The sequence below is a fragment of the Neolamprologus multifasciatus genome, chromosome 11 (assembly GCF_963576455.1).
Source record: "Neolamprologus multifasciatus chromosome 11, fNeoMul1.2, whole genome shotgun sequence".
NCBI classification, from domain to species: Eukaryota; Metazoa; Chordata; class Actinopteri; order Cichliformes; family Cichlidae; genus Neolamprologus; species Neolamprologus multifasciatus.
Window position 1 is genome coordinate 26196342 of NC_140449.1, and position 18714 is coordinate 26215055.

Here is an 18714-nt window from a genome sequence, read left to right on the forward strand (position 1 = left end):
AGCTGCAATAAACGCTGAGCAAGGCCACTGCTGCTGTCAGCCTGTGTATTAAGATACCTGGCATATTAAACATACATACAAACAGCCTTCATTTCAGCTTGTTATTAACAATTTATAACAGCCTAACAAGCACACTGTGGTTCTGTAAAACATGCCAGCAGTGGATTGGAGCAGTTGAAACGCTCATTTCATATTTAAGCTTTCTGGACATGCTAGTTCAGTTTATATACAGCCCCATAATTCCATTATAATATCTTATGAGTGTGTTCATAATGCATTATAGGCCATGACCTTTATACAAAGTCTTAGCCGTGGTGTTTTTATGAATCTTGGCATCTGTTCAAGCATGCCATAAAAGAGAATATACAAACACAGTCCAGCTTTCTCTGTGCATATATAACATGGCATAGCATGCAACAAGACAGGGTCTGTGCAGAGGTGATTAGAAATTAAAACAGTCTAATTTCATCTCTTTTGTAGCGCTGAATGATTCCACAGTGTCTAGATGTTTTTTGTCTGTTTAGCTTTGTTTTGTTTGTTTTTTTAAAAAGGGCAGATGAGCGAAAAAAACAGTTCAAGTAGTAGATGAGAAGGTATAAGGACCCTTACACCTTAGATCTATGAGATCAAACACACACATGCCTGTCTAAAACACATAGCACTTTCCACAGATTAGAAATCATCCCAGTTTACAAAAGCTTTGCTCCACAAAAGGTGTTCTTTTCACAGATACGGAGCCGTCGCCACAAAGAAGAGCCCTGGGCGTTTCATTGTCAAGCTCTTTCTTTTCTTTTCTTTGCCGCCAACAACACTAGCCTCTTTATCAGTGCAATTACAGCACAAACAGACTCATCATTGGCCCAACTGTCCTCTCCTATCACCTTTATTTCCACAAGCAACCTAATTAGTCCTAAAGAGAGAAAAGCCAATAAGCAGAGGAGAGCAGAGAGGCAGAGAGAGAAAAAAAGCTATCATGTCCATTTGTGTGGGTTCGCAAACGCAGTTGTATGTGTTTGTGTGTGTGTGTATTGGTGTATTTTTCCACTCTGTTTTTCCATTTCTTTTTGTTGTTGTTGTTGTTGTCCTCACTCTTTCTATCTCCTTTTTTTTTTCCACAGAAAGAAAGCCTTCAAAGGAGCGATTGTGCAGAGCGGCTGAAGTGGTCTGTTGGTAAGCGGACAGCAGAGCAACACAACAAACATGGCTAGCACTAATCAGGGCCCCGGCTAATGTAAACAATGTCATTTTTTGCCCTTAATGAGCCAATTTTCCGCAGATATGAGAGGGCTAACAATTGGGGCAGCGCCTTTGATGTGATTCATCTGAAGGTTTGTTTGTGATCGCTTGGCACTTTTTGTTGGAAGCCCTGCGCCCAGCTGCTTTCATCTACCCCTGAAAAGAGAGAGCCACGACTCACTTGGGTATAGAGAGAGGGGGGAATAAAAATAATAATTTTCTTTTCTTTCCCCCCTTCTTTTAAAAGACAACCACCCTCCCCTTTTATTATAAACTGATTCCAATCAGCTGACCAGCCCCCTCCTCCTTGTCTCCTTTCCCTTTACCCCCCCCCCCCCCCCCTCACACACACAAACACAAAATTTGTGAACATGCATACAAGACTGAAGCAGAAGCAACCATGAGGGATCTGAAAAAAAAAAGAAAAGGGAAAAAAAAAAAAGGGAACATGGTTCATGCCGGGTGTCTATAGTGATCAAATAGCGAACTCATTAAAAGGCACCCCAGTGTGCGAGCAGTGGACACTGACAGGGCCTTCATTAACATGGTGCTGACAAAAGGTGAGGCAGACCAAAGAGGCAGCCGGCAGGCCAGGTGTGTGTGCCGCGGCGCTTTTCAAGATGGCACCATAGCCAGAGGCGGGCGGGCTGGCAAAGAGCACTCCATCAAATGGCATACTGACCAAGACCAAGCTGGTTCTGGTAAAGGAAAGAAAATACAGAGATAAAGAGTTTCCGGTGTGTGCACGAAAAGTTTCGATGTTCACTGCATTCAAGTCAAACTTTTCCTGCGTCCAAGCGATGATCCATTTCATCAAGTGAGTCTCTCCACAAAGTTCGCAGTCCGGTGCCGATTATCATAATAAAGTGAACTCTTCGAAGTTCAGTAAAAGGCCATAAGAACACACAAATAACAACAACAAAACAGGAAAGAGGAGCGAGAGAGGGCTATTGATGTAATGAAGGTAGTCAAAGGTAGTATCCACGGGCAATACATCGCCTCATGTCCAGGCCTATTGCAATCAATCACTGGAGCTGAAGTGAAGTCAACTCCAGGCTAGTCAGTCAGCCAGGCCCCCCTTATAACCATGTATACACACATTATATACACACACACACACACACACACACACACACCTCTGCCTGCCTCTCTGGCCATGAGTCAGGGGCCCTCTGGGGCCAACCACACGCTCACACACATACACACACTCTGCACCTGCTGGGCCCTGCAGTTACCAGCTGTCAACTCCACGTGCTCTTTGCCGTCTGTTTAGTGTGTGTGTGTGTGTGTGTGTGTATGTGCGCACAAAGAGTACAGGGTTGCTGCAAAGTTACAAGCTTCAGTTGGGCCATGGACAGAGAAGAAGAAATGATGCGGGCCGTTCAAGGACATTTACTTGCTTTCAACAAATGTTTCAACAAAAACCAATTAAATGAGAGCACTTGGCTGCTTTTTCTATAACGAGGGATAGGAGGAAAAATTTCTTAACCCACAAACACACATTAAAGCCAAAAACTGAGACAGTTATGTACTAAGAAAGTTCCCCAAAGAGCAGACACATATTGTGTCAACCTATCTCCTTCTTCACAGTCAGGTCAACCTGAACAGTAAAATGTCAACAACAAAAAATAATAAAGTTTTTATCAACCCCACAACTAAGTTCTCCTCTGTCTCTCCAGTTGCACAAAAAAAGAAAACTAAAATCATTTTTTTAAATATTATTTTCCAACTTAGTTCTTTGCAGTGCTGCAGAAGTCTAGGGAGAAAGCTGTATAAGCTGTTGCAACATGACATAGCAAAAAAAAAAAAAAGAAAAAGTGCAAACTAACCAGTGATGGGTTCATTCTCAGTAGAAAAAGTGTTAACCAGTAAAACTGGGGGAAAAGACCCATTACAGCATTTACCTCTAGGGCATGACCTTAATCCTAAGCTCCCTCCCCATCTCTGTAAGGGACAGAGAGATAGGAAGCTAGGTTACAGCAACAATGAAAAACGTGTCTGTTTTGGGGGGAGAGAAGAAAAAAAAATCAATAATGTGTTGTGATGTGAAACTGATTCCCACTGGATCTCGCTGTGTTCTGTACAAGCCTATTCTCTGTGTGGCCCTGAGGAAAGTAGTGTACTTTGTTACAGTGTGTAGCAGTAAGCCTTGGAGACCTGTGCAGCGATTAAGCCGTACTGGAGCACATTAGCTCAGGCCATGTCATGGCAGGCTGAAATGGGTCTGGCATGGAAGGAAAAAGGATGAAGAGAAGGGTACACCAGAGGGAAGTAGATGAAAAAGGGTATCAAAAGGGAATGAAATGAAAGAGGAAAAAAACAGGGCAGGGAGAGAAGAAAAATGTGACGGGGGCGGATAAGGAACAAAGATAAAAGAAAAAGGGGGGGAAAAGGAGAGGAAAAAATGTGTTGGAGAAATGACGTTTGTTTGACTTCATGTCATGAGGTTTGCACATCGTCATACAAGGTTTCATGCCTACACGGATGCATTTCCACCTCCAGAGAAAGAAAAGGCGCATAGCAAACCCGAGACACTTCGTGGTGTCACAGCTGACAGCAAAGAGAAAGAAAGTAGGGATGGCTAGCAGGAGTGATGGAAGGGTGGAGAAGGATGGCGCGAGGAAAAGAGAGACAGGACGGAAGCAGAGAGAGTGACAAATTCCCCGCTGATGACTATTTACAGGCTATTCCCTCTCACCACGGAAACCCGAGGCCTCAACCCCGCTTTCTCATTTTCTCCTCTTTATTTATCCATTTCCTCCCTTCTGTGGTAAATTTGTCACTTTTGCATAAGGCTGCTAGTGTCAGGGTGGAGGAGGGAATGGCAATATGAGCAACCTTAGGTGTGATGGAGAAAGTGGGGATGATAATAGAAGAGGAGCTGATGGCAGCATTTCTTCCCTCAATCTCTGACCATCTTCCTAAATTCCCAACCCCCCTCTCTTGTTCTGTCCCCTCTTTGCCCCTTTCACCCACCTCTCCCTCCACCGCTCCTTCTCCTACACCAACCCTCCTCTCTTTCACGCCTTCCTTTCTCTCTCCTCTGCCTCAGCCCACCACTCCACCTCCCTCGTCTCTCCAGGAGGCAGTTGTCAATCAAGTGCGTCTCCCACAATCCCTCTGGAGCTCATTGTGCCCGCGGTCGCTGGCGGAGGCAGGCGTTGCGAGGCGGCAGAGAGCCGCAGATGGAGGGAGTGCTGTCAATCATTGTCACTAATTATTAATTTCTGTCACTCAGGCCCCCATGGCAGCCACGTAGCGGGGGCCTCTCACTCTCTCCGTCTCTCCCTCCTTTCCTTCTCCAGCCTCCTCCTCGCTACTCATTCAGCTAGTTGGTCTGCATCCCTCTGTCCCTCCCATGCTCAGTCCCTCTCTACCTCCCTTGTCCCTCGTTAAAGTCTGTGCCTCTCCTTCGCCTTTGCTTCTTTCATTCAGGTCACTTGATCTTTCCATTTCTCCTTCCTCCCTCTCTCACGCCGCACTACGGACTCTTTCCCCTCTTGTCCCCCTCAACACTCCCAGGGTGAGTTGATTTGGTATGCCAGCCTGGCCACAAAAAGTTCAACCTTTCATTATGTGGTTCACGTGCACTCAGAACTGCCCCTTCTCCTCTCCCATCACCAGGTCAGTCCCCCTGACTCTCTGCTCTCTTTTAATTGTATTCTCCCCTCTCACCCCTCTCAGACACCCTCCCACCACTTCAACACACAATATCCAGCTCCTCCTCTAATTCATTAAAAATAAAATTAAATTAAAAAAACATTTAAAAAGACCTGCTTAACACTTTCTTCTATTTCCCCCCCTTTTTTTAAAGCTCAGACTCGGCAGGTCTTTGTTCAGGTTCTGATTTGATTTGGTGAACTTGGTGTTTTCAATTTGCACACCGCCGCTTTCACCTGTGATGTCACAGTGATGGCGGCTAATGAGGGAGGCCTGACCCGCATGTAGCTGCGACTGAGGACGGGGCCAGTCCACTTCGCTAAGGGTTCTGATCTGCTCCTACCCTCACCTCATTACCAGAGGCGGTGGGCTGGGAGGCAAAGAAGAGAGAGAGAGAGGGAGGGAGTTGGTGATTAGGAGTTTGAGCACACACACCCACAGTCATTCACAAATATTCATGAAAACACTGCATACACACAAGGCCAGATTCTTTATATTCGCATTCCATATATGCACACACATATGCTGCACACACATAAACAACTGCCTTTACAAATAAATACACTAAGATGCATTCTTACTAAACACGCACACTTTTTAACCATACAGCCTTTGCACGCACATTCATCCTATAATATGCCCACACAAGCATTTTTTGGCCACAGTCATGGATGCATAAACACGCATATAGTGTATCTGCCTAAGACATTAAACATCATGTACATCTGTGTTTTTACACCAAAATAAAAAGCAAAAACATGCACGATATCAACAACGCACACATTTTGGCATACTGAAGGTTTATGTCAATCACTACAAAGTTGTGCTGCGCATCCAAACTTTGTTCAATACCACACTTCTAGTGCAGACGCCCACATTTTAATGATACCAAATGCGCCGGGCTGTGTGTGGATGAAATCAATATTACATGAAGACATTTAGAATATTTCAATTTGATGGCACGTTGATAAATAAACTCAGCTTTTTGGGTTTGAATCCAAAAATGGGAGTGTGCATATGTGAGAATGTCTCTTAATGGAGGTTAGATCAGGCAGGAATACGGGTAATTTAATCAACTTAAAGCTACATGTGGGGAAATGAACACTCCACACAGAATATGGACCTCATCTCCTCCTGGATTACTATTCTCAACAGACCTATGCTACTCTAATGAGGGGCAGAGGAAGAGGCCAGCTGGACACCACTGATCCTTCACCTCTCTTCCTATCTATACCTACTGAAACCATCCACCAACCCTGCTGCTCCTCTGCTCCCACAAGCCCCCGCATGCCCTCCAGTCCTGCTCTGCATACAGCCATTAGCACCCCTCTACCCCTAACCTTCTGCTTCTCTGCACCCACCACTCCCTCCACCTGCCCCTCCACTCTCTCTCTCTCATTCTTTCTCTTTAGTGTCTGCCTCCATCCTTTCCTCCGTCTCCTCTCTCTGCTGTCACTCCGTTTTCCTGGGCACCTGTCACTTTTCCCTTTCACTTTTTCCCTGTATCCCAACCTCTGTTGTTTTTTTCCTTTCTCTTCCTCCATCTTCTCTTTCTCATCTCCTCTTAGCTGTCACTGTCTTTCTCTCCTTATCTGATTGTCTCTTCACTCCTTCCATCTATACATCCTTCTTCCTCTCTCTCTGTCACCACCTCCTCCCCAACCACCTCCCTCGTGTCTGTGTTTTTGTGTGTGTGCGTGTCAGCATTCAGCACCTCAGTGGAGACAGGGTTTATTGGGGTAATGCATTTATCACTGCTGCAAGCCAGGGCCTCACCTCCTCCTTTGAGCCAGTGAGTAATGAAAATAGGATCACTTCTGACAACACTCTGCAACACACACTCGGACTCACACAGATGCACTCTTACGCACACACACACAAAAACACATATTCGTGAATGTTCCTCAAAAACGCTTCCATTTAAATATCAACATCGATGAAACGCAAACTTCCAAGGAACCGAGGAGATTCTTGTGCTCATAAACTCAGAGATGCTTGCGAGCTCTCCAAATCAGCTCTCCTGTCACAAAAAATGCCTTCTAGTATTTTTTTTAATAATAACTAGATGTAATTACTAGTTCTTATGCTTTCTTTTAGACAAAGTAGTTAGTTAACCCAATACTGTAAGCAATAATTATTAAATAACTGCTTATTTAATTACACAGAAATGAGAAAATTTGTTCTGTGATAAACCAAATTTACATTATCTTGACGTTAACATACATAAACAATTACACAAATTTCTGAGAGGCAAAATGAAAAGTAATCTATCAAAAAAAATCTATTGATGTAGCTGACCTAAAACTGATATTAGAAAAGTGCTAAAACACTTCAGCATTTAAGTGATATCAACCTCTTTCAGCGAGGCTTGAAGCATCTAAAAATCATATTCAAATTTTAGCTGGAAAAAAAAGAGCAAAACAAAAGAATTTTGCTCAGTGCAGGTGGGAAAGATATTATCTTAGTAAATAACTACAGGCTACAACATTATTAGCCCCATATCACAAACTTTGCAGTGGCTGAGCAAAAATGTAGAGATGCCGCTGCAGTTTTTAATATCGCACAGTTTGGACACTAACAACTTAAACTCTGCACATGATAAACTTGGAGAGCTGTTCAATAATTTCCTCATAGAATACTTAAAAGAGCAATTTAAATAATAAGTAAAATTTACTAAGTGTACCTAAATGTTGGCCATCTAAACAAAACCTTAGTGTCTACAGACACTAACATTATGACAGCTTGGGTGTTTAGCAGGATTAGCAGACCTGTCGCCATATATGCTTTGACTGAAATTCACAAATATTCCAAGACCATCTCCAAATGAGTATCTATGGATGTGACAAGTATGTTAGGGAATCTGGTGTCTAATACCTATAATATGCACTCATCTGAAAACTAGAAATACCCTGCAAAAATGGACTATACAAAAGCATCAATTATGTCTATTTTGACCTTGCAGGTTAGTTTGATGTATATCTGTGTCTACACATCATTGGAAATAAATTGTTAGGGTACCAAAATAACCAAAATCTAAGTGAATTTCAGCCCATGAAAATATATGCAACTGCCAAATTCTGTCAAACAATCACAACCACCAACAATGACAGTACTGAGCTAAGCCTCAAATTCAAATATTGTGTTGCAACTTAAAAAAATACTCCACTGCATATAATTTCTACTACATTATGAACTTGGAAGACGACAAAACTTTCTTCCAAATTCATTTTGCTGCATTATAAGACCGCTGGACTCACTTGCCACAGTTCTGAACTAACATCTTTTATCATGTGGAATCGAAAGGCAACATGTCTGACTATTTCAGCCGTGGTTTCCTAGGGAGAAAGAAATCAGGTAAGGATCAAGTGTTAATGGCCAGGGGTGCCTGTCTAATCCCATTTGGTCTGGCAGTGTCGGGGAGGTGGGGGAGGTCTTCACCAGTTTAAAACGATACCATCACCACAGGTATTCGAGCCGGGCTCAGATTGGCCTTGACAGAACAAAACATCGCCGCAACAAATGACTCAAGCACCTCCCATTACATCAAACTCGAGAGGACAAGGTCAGATCGGCAGCGACATAAAGTTTAAGCTTAGAAAACAAACTTCTCTTCAAACTGCACTTTCTTAAACGCAGCGTATCGTGGCGAGGGAGATTGCTGCTAATACACCAAGTAGTGCGTGGAGAGCCTAAGTCAAAGGACTGCTGACTAATGTGCCGAAATGGTCGGGAATACTCTGTGGTATTGCAGATGGCAGAGGTATTTGTTATTCATATGGCCCTCAAGGTGCATCCACAAGGTTTGCGTGAAAGTGTGAGTCTCGCACGTGCACGTGTGCATGTCTATGTGCGTACGCTTTTGTGCGTGCAAGTGTGTGTGTCTTGTGCAGAAGCCGCAGTGCTGAGGATGCCATTAATGCTTGCTGCTGATCGCCCTCCCACATTTAAATAACAATAGTGCAGTCAGAGAAAGCATCGGTGTGAATCCAACCCACAAAACACCCAGGAGCTGCAGGCCCCACTCCTGCTGTGTGCGCGTGTGTATGTGTGTGTGCGTGAGTGCGCACTTTGTGTGTGTGAGTTTAGGTGCTCTTGCTCAACCCACCACATATATGTGAGTCTGAGAAAAGACAGTAAGACAGAAGAGGGGAGAGAGAAAGACAGGGAGGAAGAGAGGAAGGCAGGCTGCAGCAGAGTCTAAAATACACAGCCACTGTGTTGTGCAGATGGGTTATGTGATGAGAAACTGCAAGTCCACAGAGATTTCCTATTAGCATATACTGGTGACCCTGGATCCCTCAGTGGAAGAGCTGCTTGTCTTTTAAAATGAGTCTGGCTCAGATGGACCAAGTGCTGACTGAAGGTTTTCCATCTTATTTTTGCCTCAGAAATAATAAACAGTTCAGGTGTCCTCTCACTGCAAACTCCACTCAGGCACTATGCAAGGCACGCCAAGTGACAGCAGACACTAAACTAACCAAATTAAAGTCATTTTGAACACCACTGAACATGCCAACATTCAAGCAGTGATCTTGCATGATAGCGCCAAAAAAAAGGGATAGCACATTAAAAAAATCAAAGTAAGTCAATACTGTCCAATATTCCCCTGTATGCTGTTTTGTGTTAAGTTCCAACGGGTTTGTGGATCGAATTTCCAAATATGAAAGAATTGAGAAAATCCTTCAAGACTTTCAGCTACTGGGCAAATTTTTTATTTTAAACATGGGTACTGATCTAAAATTTCACAGCTGGCGCAGCTCTACTAGAAGATATTATCAAATTAAAAACAAAATTTATTTTTGTTTTGCTTGTTTTCTGCTGTTTTAGTCTAGTTTGGTTTTTCAGTGAGTTCAGAAGAGATTGGAGGAAATTTTCTTTGGTAACTTCTGTCTCTTTTAGATTGCAGAAATTGTTTTGCATTTTACTGTGATGGGAAATTAAAAAATAGGAAATAAGACTTTTTAGAATACTAGACCCTTAGACCAAAGCAGCTTGCCCGAATCAGCCATATTAGTTAGTAAGTTACTGTTAGATGCTGTTGTATCTTTGACAAAAAGATACAATTAATAGCATCCGAACTACCCAATCAGTGTTTTATTTAACTATCCTGTAGTTACTGTAATCATTGTTGGATTAGTTATCAGTTTATTTCCTACAATTATATCGAAAAACTAACTAACTAACAATTAACCCAACAAACATTGTACTAAGGGGAATTAGTTGAACGTCACTACAGATTACTTACCAAAACGCACCATGTAGTCTATTTAAAGTTGAATTTAGCCTTTCTTTCAATACTGGTGATGACAGCATCCACCTGTGAAATACACAGTATTGCTGGTTGGAGCCACAGAGTCCACTCTCCACCCTCAGAGCTAAACTTTACTCCAGTCTGTGGTTCTCGTTTATTTACATCGTAGTCTGACTGTTGGTTTGCTAGCTTACACACACTGATATTAAACTAGCTTATTGTACTGTTCGCTTTATAATTTCAATAAAGTTTGGGGGGGGGGGGGGGGGGGGGGAAACTAGCTTATTGTGCTAACATTGTAGTAAAGTTAGCTCAGGCAGCCGTCGAGCATGCGCACTCACCAGAGGTCAACTTCATTTTTCAGCTACCGGTAGCTTCGAATTCATCACGTCTGTTTTCCGGTTCAAGTGAGAAACAGGTGTAGAACAGGTAAGTCTTTAAACTCACTAATGCTACATAAGACCACCTGCATCCAGTATACCGTCACTCCACTCTCCACACTCCTTTTTTCTATGTGCCCTTCATGTTTGTTGTTGTCCAGTTTCAATTGAATTTAATTCATATAGCCTCAAGGCACTTTATATTGTAAGGTAAAGAGACCCTACAATAATATAAAGAAAACAGAGAAAACCGCAGGAAGGAAAAACTCGATTTTAGCAGGAAGAAACCCTGGCAGAACCAGGCTCAGGGACAGGCGGTCATCTGCCAGACCAGTTGGGGGTGACCTGGAGAAAAGAGACGGAAATTAATAATAACAAATAATTAAATGCAGAGTGGTTTGGCATTCAAATGTGACATTAATAATCGTATTCCAATATTGAGCGATACATTATGTGTAAGTTACCTTTTTTATTGCGCTATAGAACATTTTATTTATTTATTTATTCATTTTTTAAGCAAAAAATTTAAAAAAAAGTATTTATACTTACCGGGCATTAGTCTGATGGGCCTGTATTTTTTTCAGTATTTCTAATGCTTTAAGTGGCTAAATTAATTATTTAATTATAATAATAATTACCTCTTGGAAACTTGAATTATGAATTATTTTTTGTTGTTACTTTTCATGTTTGAATTTCCTTCATCTTGCTTCTTTCAGTTGTATAAATTTGTTCATCCTTTAAGCATATAGATCCTAATGACACCATGTGTGAAATATATATTAAAAAAATCCCCTTCAGTAGGCATCTTACATAGCAATATTGTCATTTTTTTAAAGATAAAATTCCCTAAAAGTAGTTTTCAACATGTTACAGTAAGCAAGAATATGTCGGTGTGACTATATATAACTTGTGAATACATTTTCAAGGTTTTGAAATGTGTAAATGTGTTGTTTAAACATTATTTCCAAACTTTAGATAACCATCAGTGCACCATAACCCTGCACACATACATCCCTCATATACTTTATATAAGGCTGACTCATTGTTTGTACTTTGTGTGGATCTGAGTGCACGTGATAAAGTGGAAAACCAGCATGCTGCAAACTCCAGTGTCTCACCTCTCTATTTTGCTTCGTGAAAATGTTTGCTGTCACAGAACGCCCACTCACAAATACAAATGCACACACTGACATGTGCTGCATGCTACAATGTGTATTTTTAGCACATGTACACAACCTGACTGATCCCACAACCTGACTGATCCCCCACGATTTTTACAAGTAAAAGTTGCATGACTGTGGAATAAAAAAAGCAACAAAAAAAAACAAAAAACAGCAATTGACATAAATAAAGCGCTGAGATTCTCAGATGTTCCTTTGAAGGCACTCAGCAAATAAATTAAGAATACTTATAAACTTCTCTCCCCATGCATCCTCTTTCCCCCCTCCACATCTTTTGATGTGCCACAAATTGATGCCTAACAGTCACAAGAGCACAGAACACATGACAAGAAGAGGAAAGAAGTAAAGAAAAGGGGAGGCGGAGAGAGGGGGGGGAAGCAAAGCAAAAGTGGGATGCCGCGGGTGTACATAAGTTGAGAGGTTTGGGAGAAGAAAAAACAAAAAAAAAGACAAGAGACAAAAAGAGTGAGAGGCTGAGTCTAATAAGAACCAAGAGACAGCGTGCCGATGTCTTGTGGTGCCATTTGAATACAGGGCAGCAGCAGCTGGAGTCTGTGTCGAACAGCTCTGCACTTCACACAGCATCACCATCAGGAGAGGATAGCACTGGTACTACTCTGCTGGAGTCTTATACTGCTTCACACACTCCCACAGACCAGCCTCTGTGTGTGTGTGTGTGTGTGTGTGAATGTGGGAATGACTGGAGCTCCATGGTTCTCATTACTCAGCCACTGTAATGTGCTCGCCTTTCTAGCTTACCATATTGGGGCTGGTGTTCCCACTGCTGGCTTACAGAAAAGGAAAGGACCAACCTCACCTCTGTTCTGAATGCATTAGCACACATCACATTTTCAATCTGGACCTCAGCACAGGTTCCCCGCGAGTCTACTGAATAGTAAGAAAGTATATGCATGTAAGTGCGCGCGTGTGTGTGTGTGCAAGAGAGTTTAAAAATACCCATACTCCTGCTCTGTGCTGATAAGTTGTGTTATGAGAAACTGCCAGGGCAGACAGCGGGGTCATTAGCATGACTCCCAGATTGAGTGGTAGAGGGAAAGGAAACAGGGAAGGGAAGAAGGAAGGAGGGACGAAAGTCAGAAACTACACCCAAGTTTCCAAAGTTTTCTGGGAAGGAAACGAGTGAGCACCCAGTCAAGAGTGTGCACAAAGACAAACATAACCCTGCGACCCCTGCTCTCTCAGCCATCTCCAGTCTGATCATCTGGCTGCTTTGGTCATCTGCCACCTCCAAAGTCCATCTATTCATAAATGGAAGCACTATTTTTATTTTAGTATCCATGCCCATTGCCTTTCTTATAAGTCCCATAACTTTCTGCACCAAAGTTCCTTGAAACTCTGAAAAAGGCATTTTCAAAGACTTTATGCTTCTTCTCCAATATAGTTCCGAGCAAGGCATTCTTTTTTTCTTCCTTCACTGCATTTATTAGGTTTTTCTATTTGGACCCAAGTGCTGATTTCATTCAACTTTCTTTTCTTATTAATATCCTGAAACTCTAACACAGTCCTATTTTGTGCCGCAGCCTAACATTAATAACATATAGTAAAAGCAGCATTGTCACGGTGTAAAACTTCAAGAACAATTTGCAACTCTTTTGGGATGCACAGAAAACTCATGCACCCAAAGGGAAATCGTTTAATGTGTTGAATTCTTGCTGTTTAATTTGCAGGTCTTAAAAAAATGAATACAGATTAGTGCAGGAAGTCCTTTTTGCTCCACATTAATCATCGCAGGCTGTCTCCGATTTAACTTATGACCTAACTTGTAGTTTTGGGATTGCTTGACTATATTAACAGTATATAAAGCAGTTAGACACGGTTGTGAGACAAAAACACTACTTGATGCTTCAGTAAAAATCAATAATGCGATATGTAATAATATGCCAGACAAAGGGGGAGTTTTCTGCATCATTACTCTTGATTGTTTTCTGTACTTCTCCCTAAGATCTGAATATACATTTTATTGGTTTATTTAAAGACCTTCTTTTTATGACTGCTGTTCAGTGGTCCCACATTCAACTACGTGAGTTTTATTGAGTTAGTTTAAGCTTTTAAAGTACTGTGTATGAGTTGTGTTTAGATTTGTTTTTGCCCCAGTCAATAACACACTTAAATATGACCTTAGGATCTTTGTTTTCTTATGTTCTGTTGCATTAAAAGCTCCCAACTCTCTTTACTCAAGCCCACTCCATCACTTTTAAACGCACTTCGGTGCGGGCATTCTCAGAGCCCTTTTTGACAGCTATAAAAACGCTAGTCTTTTGCCTTGTGCCATTCAGCGCCGAGGAACCTTTGTAATGTCTTGGCAGTAGCCGCTTCGGTATTCTTCTTGCTGTTGTTATTCCATTTAGGGGCAACAAATCACAAAAAGCAAACCTGTGGTTGTATAAGTCATGCCGGGACCGTAAAGGGAAAACATAAAAAAAAATAGACGGGCATTAATGGAACGGCTAATAAAGTCAGTTTGTGTGAGAGTGTTGTGAAGGATTTACTGCTGACACACTGGTTAATGCACAAGCAGGTTTTCCCTCAAATGTTATTTTTAGGAAAGGTCTAGGGTCTTTTGGAATCTTGTCACTTGTTAACCCCTTGTGTTCTCAAGAATTAATAAAGTCCTATAAAAATGAGGGGGAGCTAAATGACTGGAGAAGGAAGGAAAATTGTTTTCCTTTGTTTTTTTTCGCGTTTGTTACCGGTGGATTGATATGAAAGGATGCATAAATCTCAGGATTTATGCATCCTTTTTAACTAAAACAGGTTACATCAAACAAACATCTTGAGATAAACTGTTACAAAACACAACCTATGGCTGATACATTTTTTTGTTTAGTTTGAAGAGCAAAACAGTTATGATAAGGTCAGCAAATCTGACCTAAAACCTCATCATGTAAACTAGGGACTTTGTATTAATTATATGTCACAAAATGAATACACCACACCTCAAATGGCAAAACATTATGTCAAAGGTGTTGGCCGAAATGACAAAATAAAGTTATGTTAAGTAATTAGAAAGCACTTCAGGCACAAACATAACGCTGTGTCCTGGTCATAGCTTTCCTGCAGGTCTTCACCTGGACCCCCTTTTTCTGTTTTGAATTTTAAAATAATGCCTTCACGAGTCAAGGCTGGCTTGAATATATGAAAAATTTCTCAAGCAATAGATGGGAAAAAATATCTGATTTTTTCCAATATTCTCTTGAATCTGAGATATTCAGCCTCTGCTGATTTCATCGGCCAGCTTTTTGCCTTCAGAATCATTGCAGCCACACAAATTCCTTCTTACACAGAGATGAGATGCTACAAGTCTGTAAAATGTATTCAGATATTGTATTTTGAAGTTACTGTTCTATTAAAGCAGACAGCTTCTACATAGCGAACGACAACAAAAAATATTACCGCTCAATCTATCATGTGAGAGTGCATTCGAAGTATGTCACGGACCTGTTTCAAACACTTTTAAAATCACTGCTTACCCTCTCACACCAAACATGGTTACAACGGCAAGACAAAACCTCGTTGCAACGTCACAACTGTCTGGCTTCTCCTCTAACACTAATGAGCAAGTGAAAGAGTGGGAGAGTACCCTGATTAGTCTGGCAGCATCAGTGTCAGACACTCTGCGGGGTGCCCACATCTCAGTGTGTGTTTGTGTGTGTGTGTGGTTTTTTTGTGTGTGTATTATGTTTATATTCCTGCATTTGTATGGCTGCCAGTCTCTGCTCTCCTTTCCGTGCCATCCCTCCCTGTCTCACTTTCTTTTCTCTCGTTCTCTAAGCTCCAAAACTCTGATCCTTGCATTCGCTCAGTCTGGCAAATGACTGCAGGGGCTGACAATCCACTGTCAGCATGCACCGCCACAGTCAATAACGCTGTCCCATGTCACTGCACTACACTGGCTAAAGCTCACATTTCTTATCCCTCCCAAAAACTGCTGCTTAACAGCCCTTCTCTGCCTTTGCCAATCCTGCTAAAAGCATCACCACAGCCAGCTAATATCCCCCACCCCTCGAAAACCCCACCCTGACACGTTTTTGGTTGTCCAAATGACCAGAACATCCTTGGTTGAAGTGAACGCTGCATAATTTAAGTCCAAGAGTAGCACCCAGAGAAATATGAAACCAAATGTGGTGTGCTTTCCACGATGCCCCTGAATTCTAAGCAAGTGATGGGTGACTGATCCAGCTGTCTTTCTGTAACAAGATGAGGTCATGTAGGCTATACTCAAATACACACGTGAATTGCATACGCGCATGCACGCATGCATGCAAGGGGTGCAGCGGAGCTCAGAGTGTTACCAAGAAATTGTAGTCTCCATGATAATCCACTTCTCCTCCATCGTGTTCTATTAACTTCACAGTGTACGCACGCTCACACACACACACACACGCCCCCTTCTCTCGGCCCACACGCTCGCTCACAAATGTCTGCAAGTGTCAGGACCCGTGTTGTCCAGCTCCATTGTATCTGCATGAGGCTGAGATAATGGCATCTGTCGCTGTTCCTTTTGTCAGCGCTGTCCCTGGCCCCGTGCTCACTGCTGGTCCCCATTAGCTGGCTGCTGGCCCGCTGGCCCCTTCGCTCCACGCTCTGCTGGCTGACCAGAAAATGCAGGAGACGCCTGTCCCTTCCTCTAACTCCCAGTGTCGTTATCCTTTTCCCCTCTCCTCATACCGCTTCTCCCATTGCTGCACATTAAGGGTAGTAGAGCAGTTTGGTATACCGGTTAGCTTCTCAAAAAAAAAAAAGAAGCAGTGAACACCTTATGACAGGTCTGTTTTGCTTTAATGATATGTTGCAACAGAAACCTCAAACTAGGTTTTCTGTTTGTGTGTCGGCTGTGGGAAAATCAGGTGGTGTTTTTGGCATGGATGGGTTTTTATTGGATACCAAAATATCCCCATGAAAGTTGTATTTCCTTACTTAAGCTTTGTCCACCTGACTGATTTTTTAACCTAGGTACCAGAGAGATAACAAATAAAGCCTCCAAAATGAAGGAGGATAGTTAATGAGTAAGCAAAGAAGCTGGACCAAGGCAGTGACTTACTGAGTCAATTACTGTCCAAATAATGCCTTTATTACTTTTCTGTTATGATTGGCAATCTGTTATCCAATTACTCCAATTAATTTATTACAAAGACACACAAATCTCTTAAGTTAGCCATCTTTTTAAAAGAAGAAAGGTAGAAACAAAGAACTTTTGAACACCCTTTATCCTGTTACACGACTAGGCATCTGGTTTTTGTGATTTAAAAGATGCCTTGTGCATATTTTGGAGCAGTTCATATTTGTATTACACGTTATTAGGAACTCCAGTTTTGACTATAAGCAAAGCCGAACTGCTATGATCGTGCCACTAACTGCCTTGCTTACAGTTTTTGATGTCAGATCATCTCAGCACCAGCTTGCCTTGTCTATGCTGGATAATTGCTCTCACTGGAGCTCCCATGTAGCCTGTATTACATCTGTCACCTATCTGAGACGTCTTACTTAGCCACATCATTTTTCCCTCATCTCTCATAAGCATGGTTAATAAAATGTAAAGATGGGAGATAGCACACCGCTGACTGAGTTTTATTAAGAACGTAATAGCAATATCGTCGTCGTAATGATACTAAGAGATCTGAGATGATGGGCGGACCGGCGTGCGGAAGTGGGCATGACATCACAGGCAAAAGTATGTTCTGCTCGCTTTATTTCATTATTAGTTAAGCTTACTTATTAGGGACAGGCGAAGGAGGAGTGTTGCCTTTGATAAAGCAAGGCAATTTCAAGACCTGCTGCAGCGCCAAATTACAGTTGTACATCATGCGGCTCGCTCTCTGCTGCTTCCTCAACTTCCCCACAGTCTCTTTTTTCTCCAGCTCTCTCTGACTGGAAGGTCTCCGCGTGTGATGTTGATCTCCATGTTGCCTGCACCACGGAGCAGAAAGACCGGCCAAAGAGCGAGAGACGGCAGCTGAAACAGCAGACAACAGCCCCATCTACAGATTCTTTTCAGTCACTGTGATACAGAGTGGACACGAGGTGACCCAGGTGTTCCAGTAAACAGTAGCTCATGGATATTATTTTACCAATATCTTGATTGCATGTAGTTTACTTCAGTCACTTTAAATTCAGCCTGGGTAAATGAAGAGAGGTTTTTTGGGGGGGTTTTCCCAGCAAACTGACAATAAATACACCTGCAAGATGCTCGGGATGAAGTGCACACATCCAGGTTTTGCATTATTAGAAGCACGCTTTGTTTTTGCTGCTACAGTACAAGTGCAATAGCTGCTTTTTAAGCTGTCTGCAGGCATGAGACACGTTAACCACCAGACAATTTTTGTTCCCTCAAGTGCTTTTTCTGTATTCAGATTTTGTTGCCGCCTCAGTTTATTTGCTACTATTTTTGTCTCGGTGTACTTCGCGTCAGCGTATACAGAATTAAGTACCTTTTAATTTCTCGAGCTACGCTGGCATATAAAAGATGCTCATATTTAGATAAATTTTGACTGTTGAACTTATTTATGTGTTATACTTATGTGTGCATCTGTTGTTGTATTTCAGCTGTTGTGACACTTGAATTTCCCTGCATGGAATCAAAAATGTTTGATATTCATATTGGAATTAAAGGACAACTAAAAATGACTCGGTTTATTCTTTTAGAGTGTCTTCATTTAAGTATATCATGGGCTCTGCATCTTACCGCAAGGTCTTCCAGGAATAGCTATGACTCCAAATGACCTTCAAAACATCATAAGCATGACCTCTCTACTTCTTCAAATGTGAAGTGACATGCAGATCAACAAACCATCCGGCTGACAGGCCTAACCTATCTGCCATTAGTCCGTCAAGGTATCACACTTTGCTTTAATTCACCATCTTTCACAGTGTCACACTTTATATTCCTTGGCATGGGTAGGCTACATGTGGATGCATAATTTATCTCAAATTAGCGCCTATTTGAGTAAGCATCAAAGCAAGGCGGCTAAGGTTGGAGGAGAGCTTA

At 42.1% G+C, this 18714-nt stretch overlaps 1 protein-coding gene across 6 annotated transcripts in view; it reads right to left on the reverse strand.

Annotated features, from left to right (window-relative positions):
- The window catches only part of LOC146508631 (uncharacterized), a 65001-nt gene extending 54104 nt beyond the window's left edge, over positions 1-10897 (reverse strand). For 4 of the 6 annotated variants that reach the window (XR_014876719.1, XR_014876718.1, XR_014876717.1 and 1 more), the window contains exon 1: positions 10142-10447. Coding sequence is in view for 1 of the 6 variants with exons in the window: in XM_085176541.1 (XP_085032667.1) it covers positions 10142-10209 (68 nt within the window). In the remaining 5 variants the exon portion in view is untranslated. Of the gene's footprint in view, positions 1-10141; positions 10448-10488 lie in introns of those variants that run through there. The other 2 variants (XR_014876721.1, XR_014876720.1) reach the window with 2 other exon arrangements.
- Between the last annotated feature and the right edge of the window lie 7817 nt (positions 10898-18714).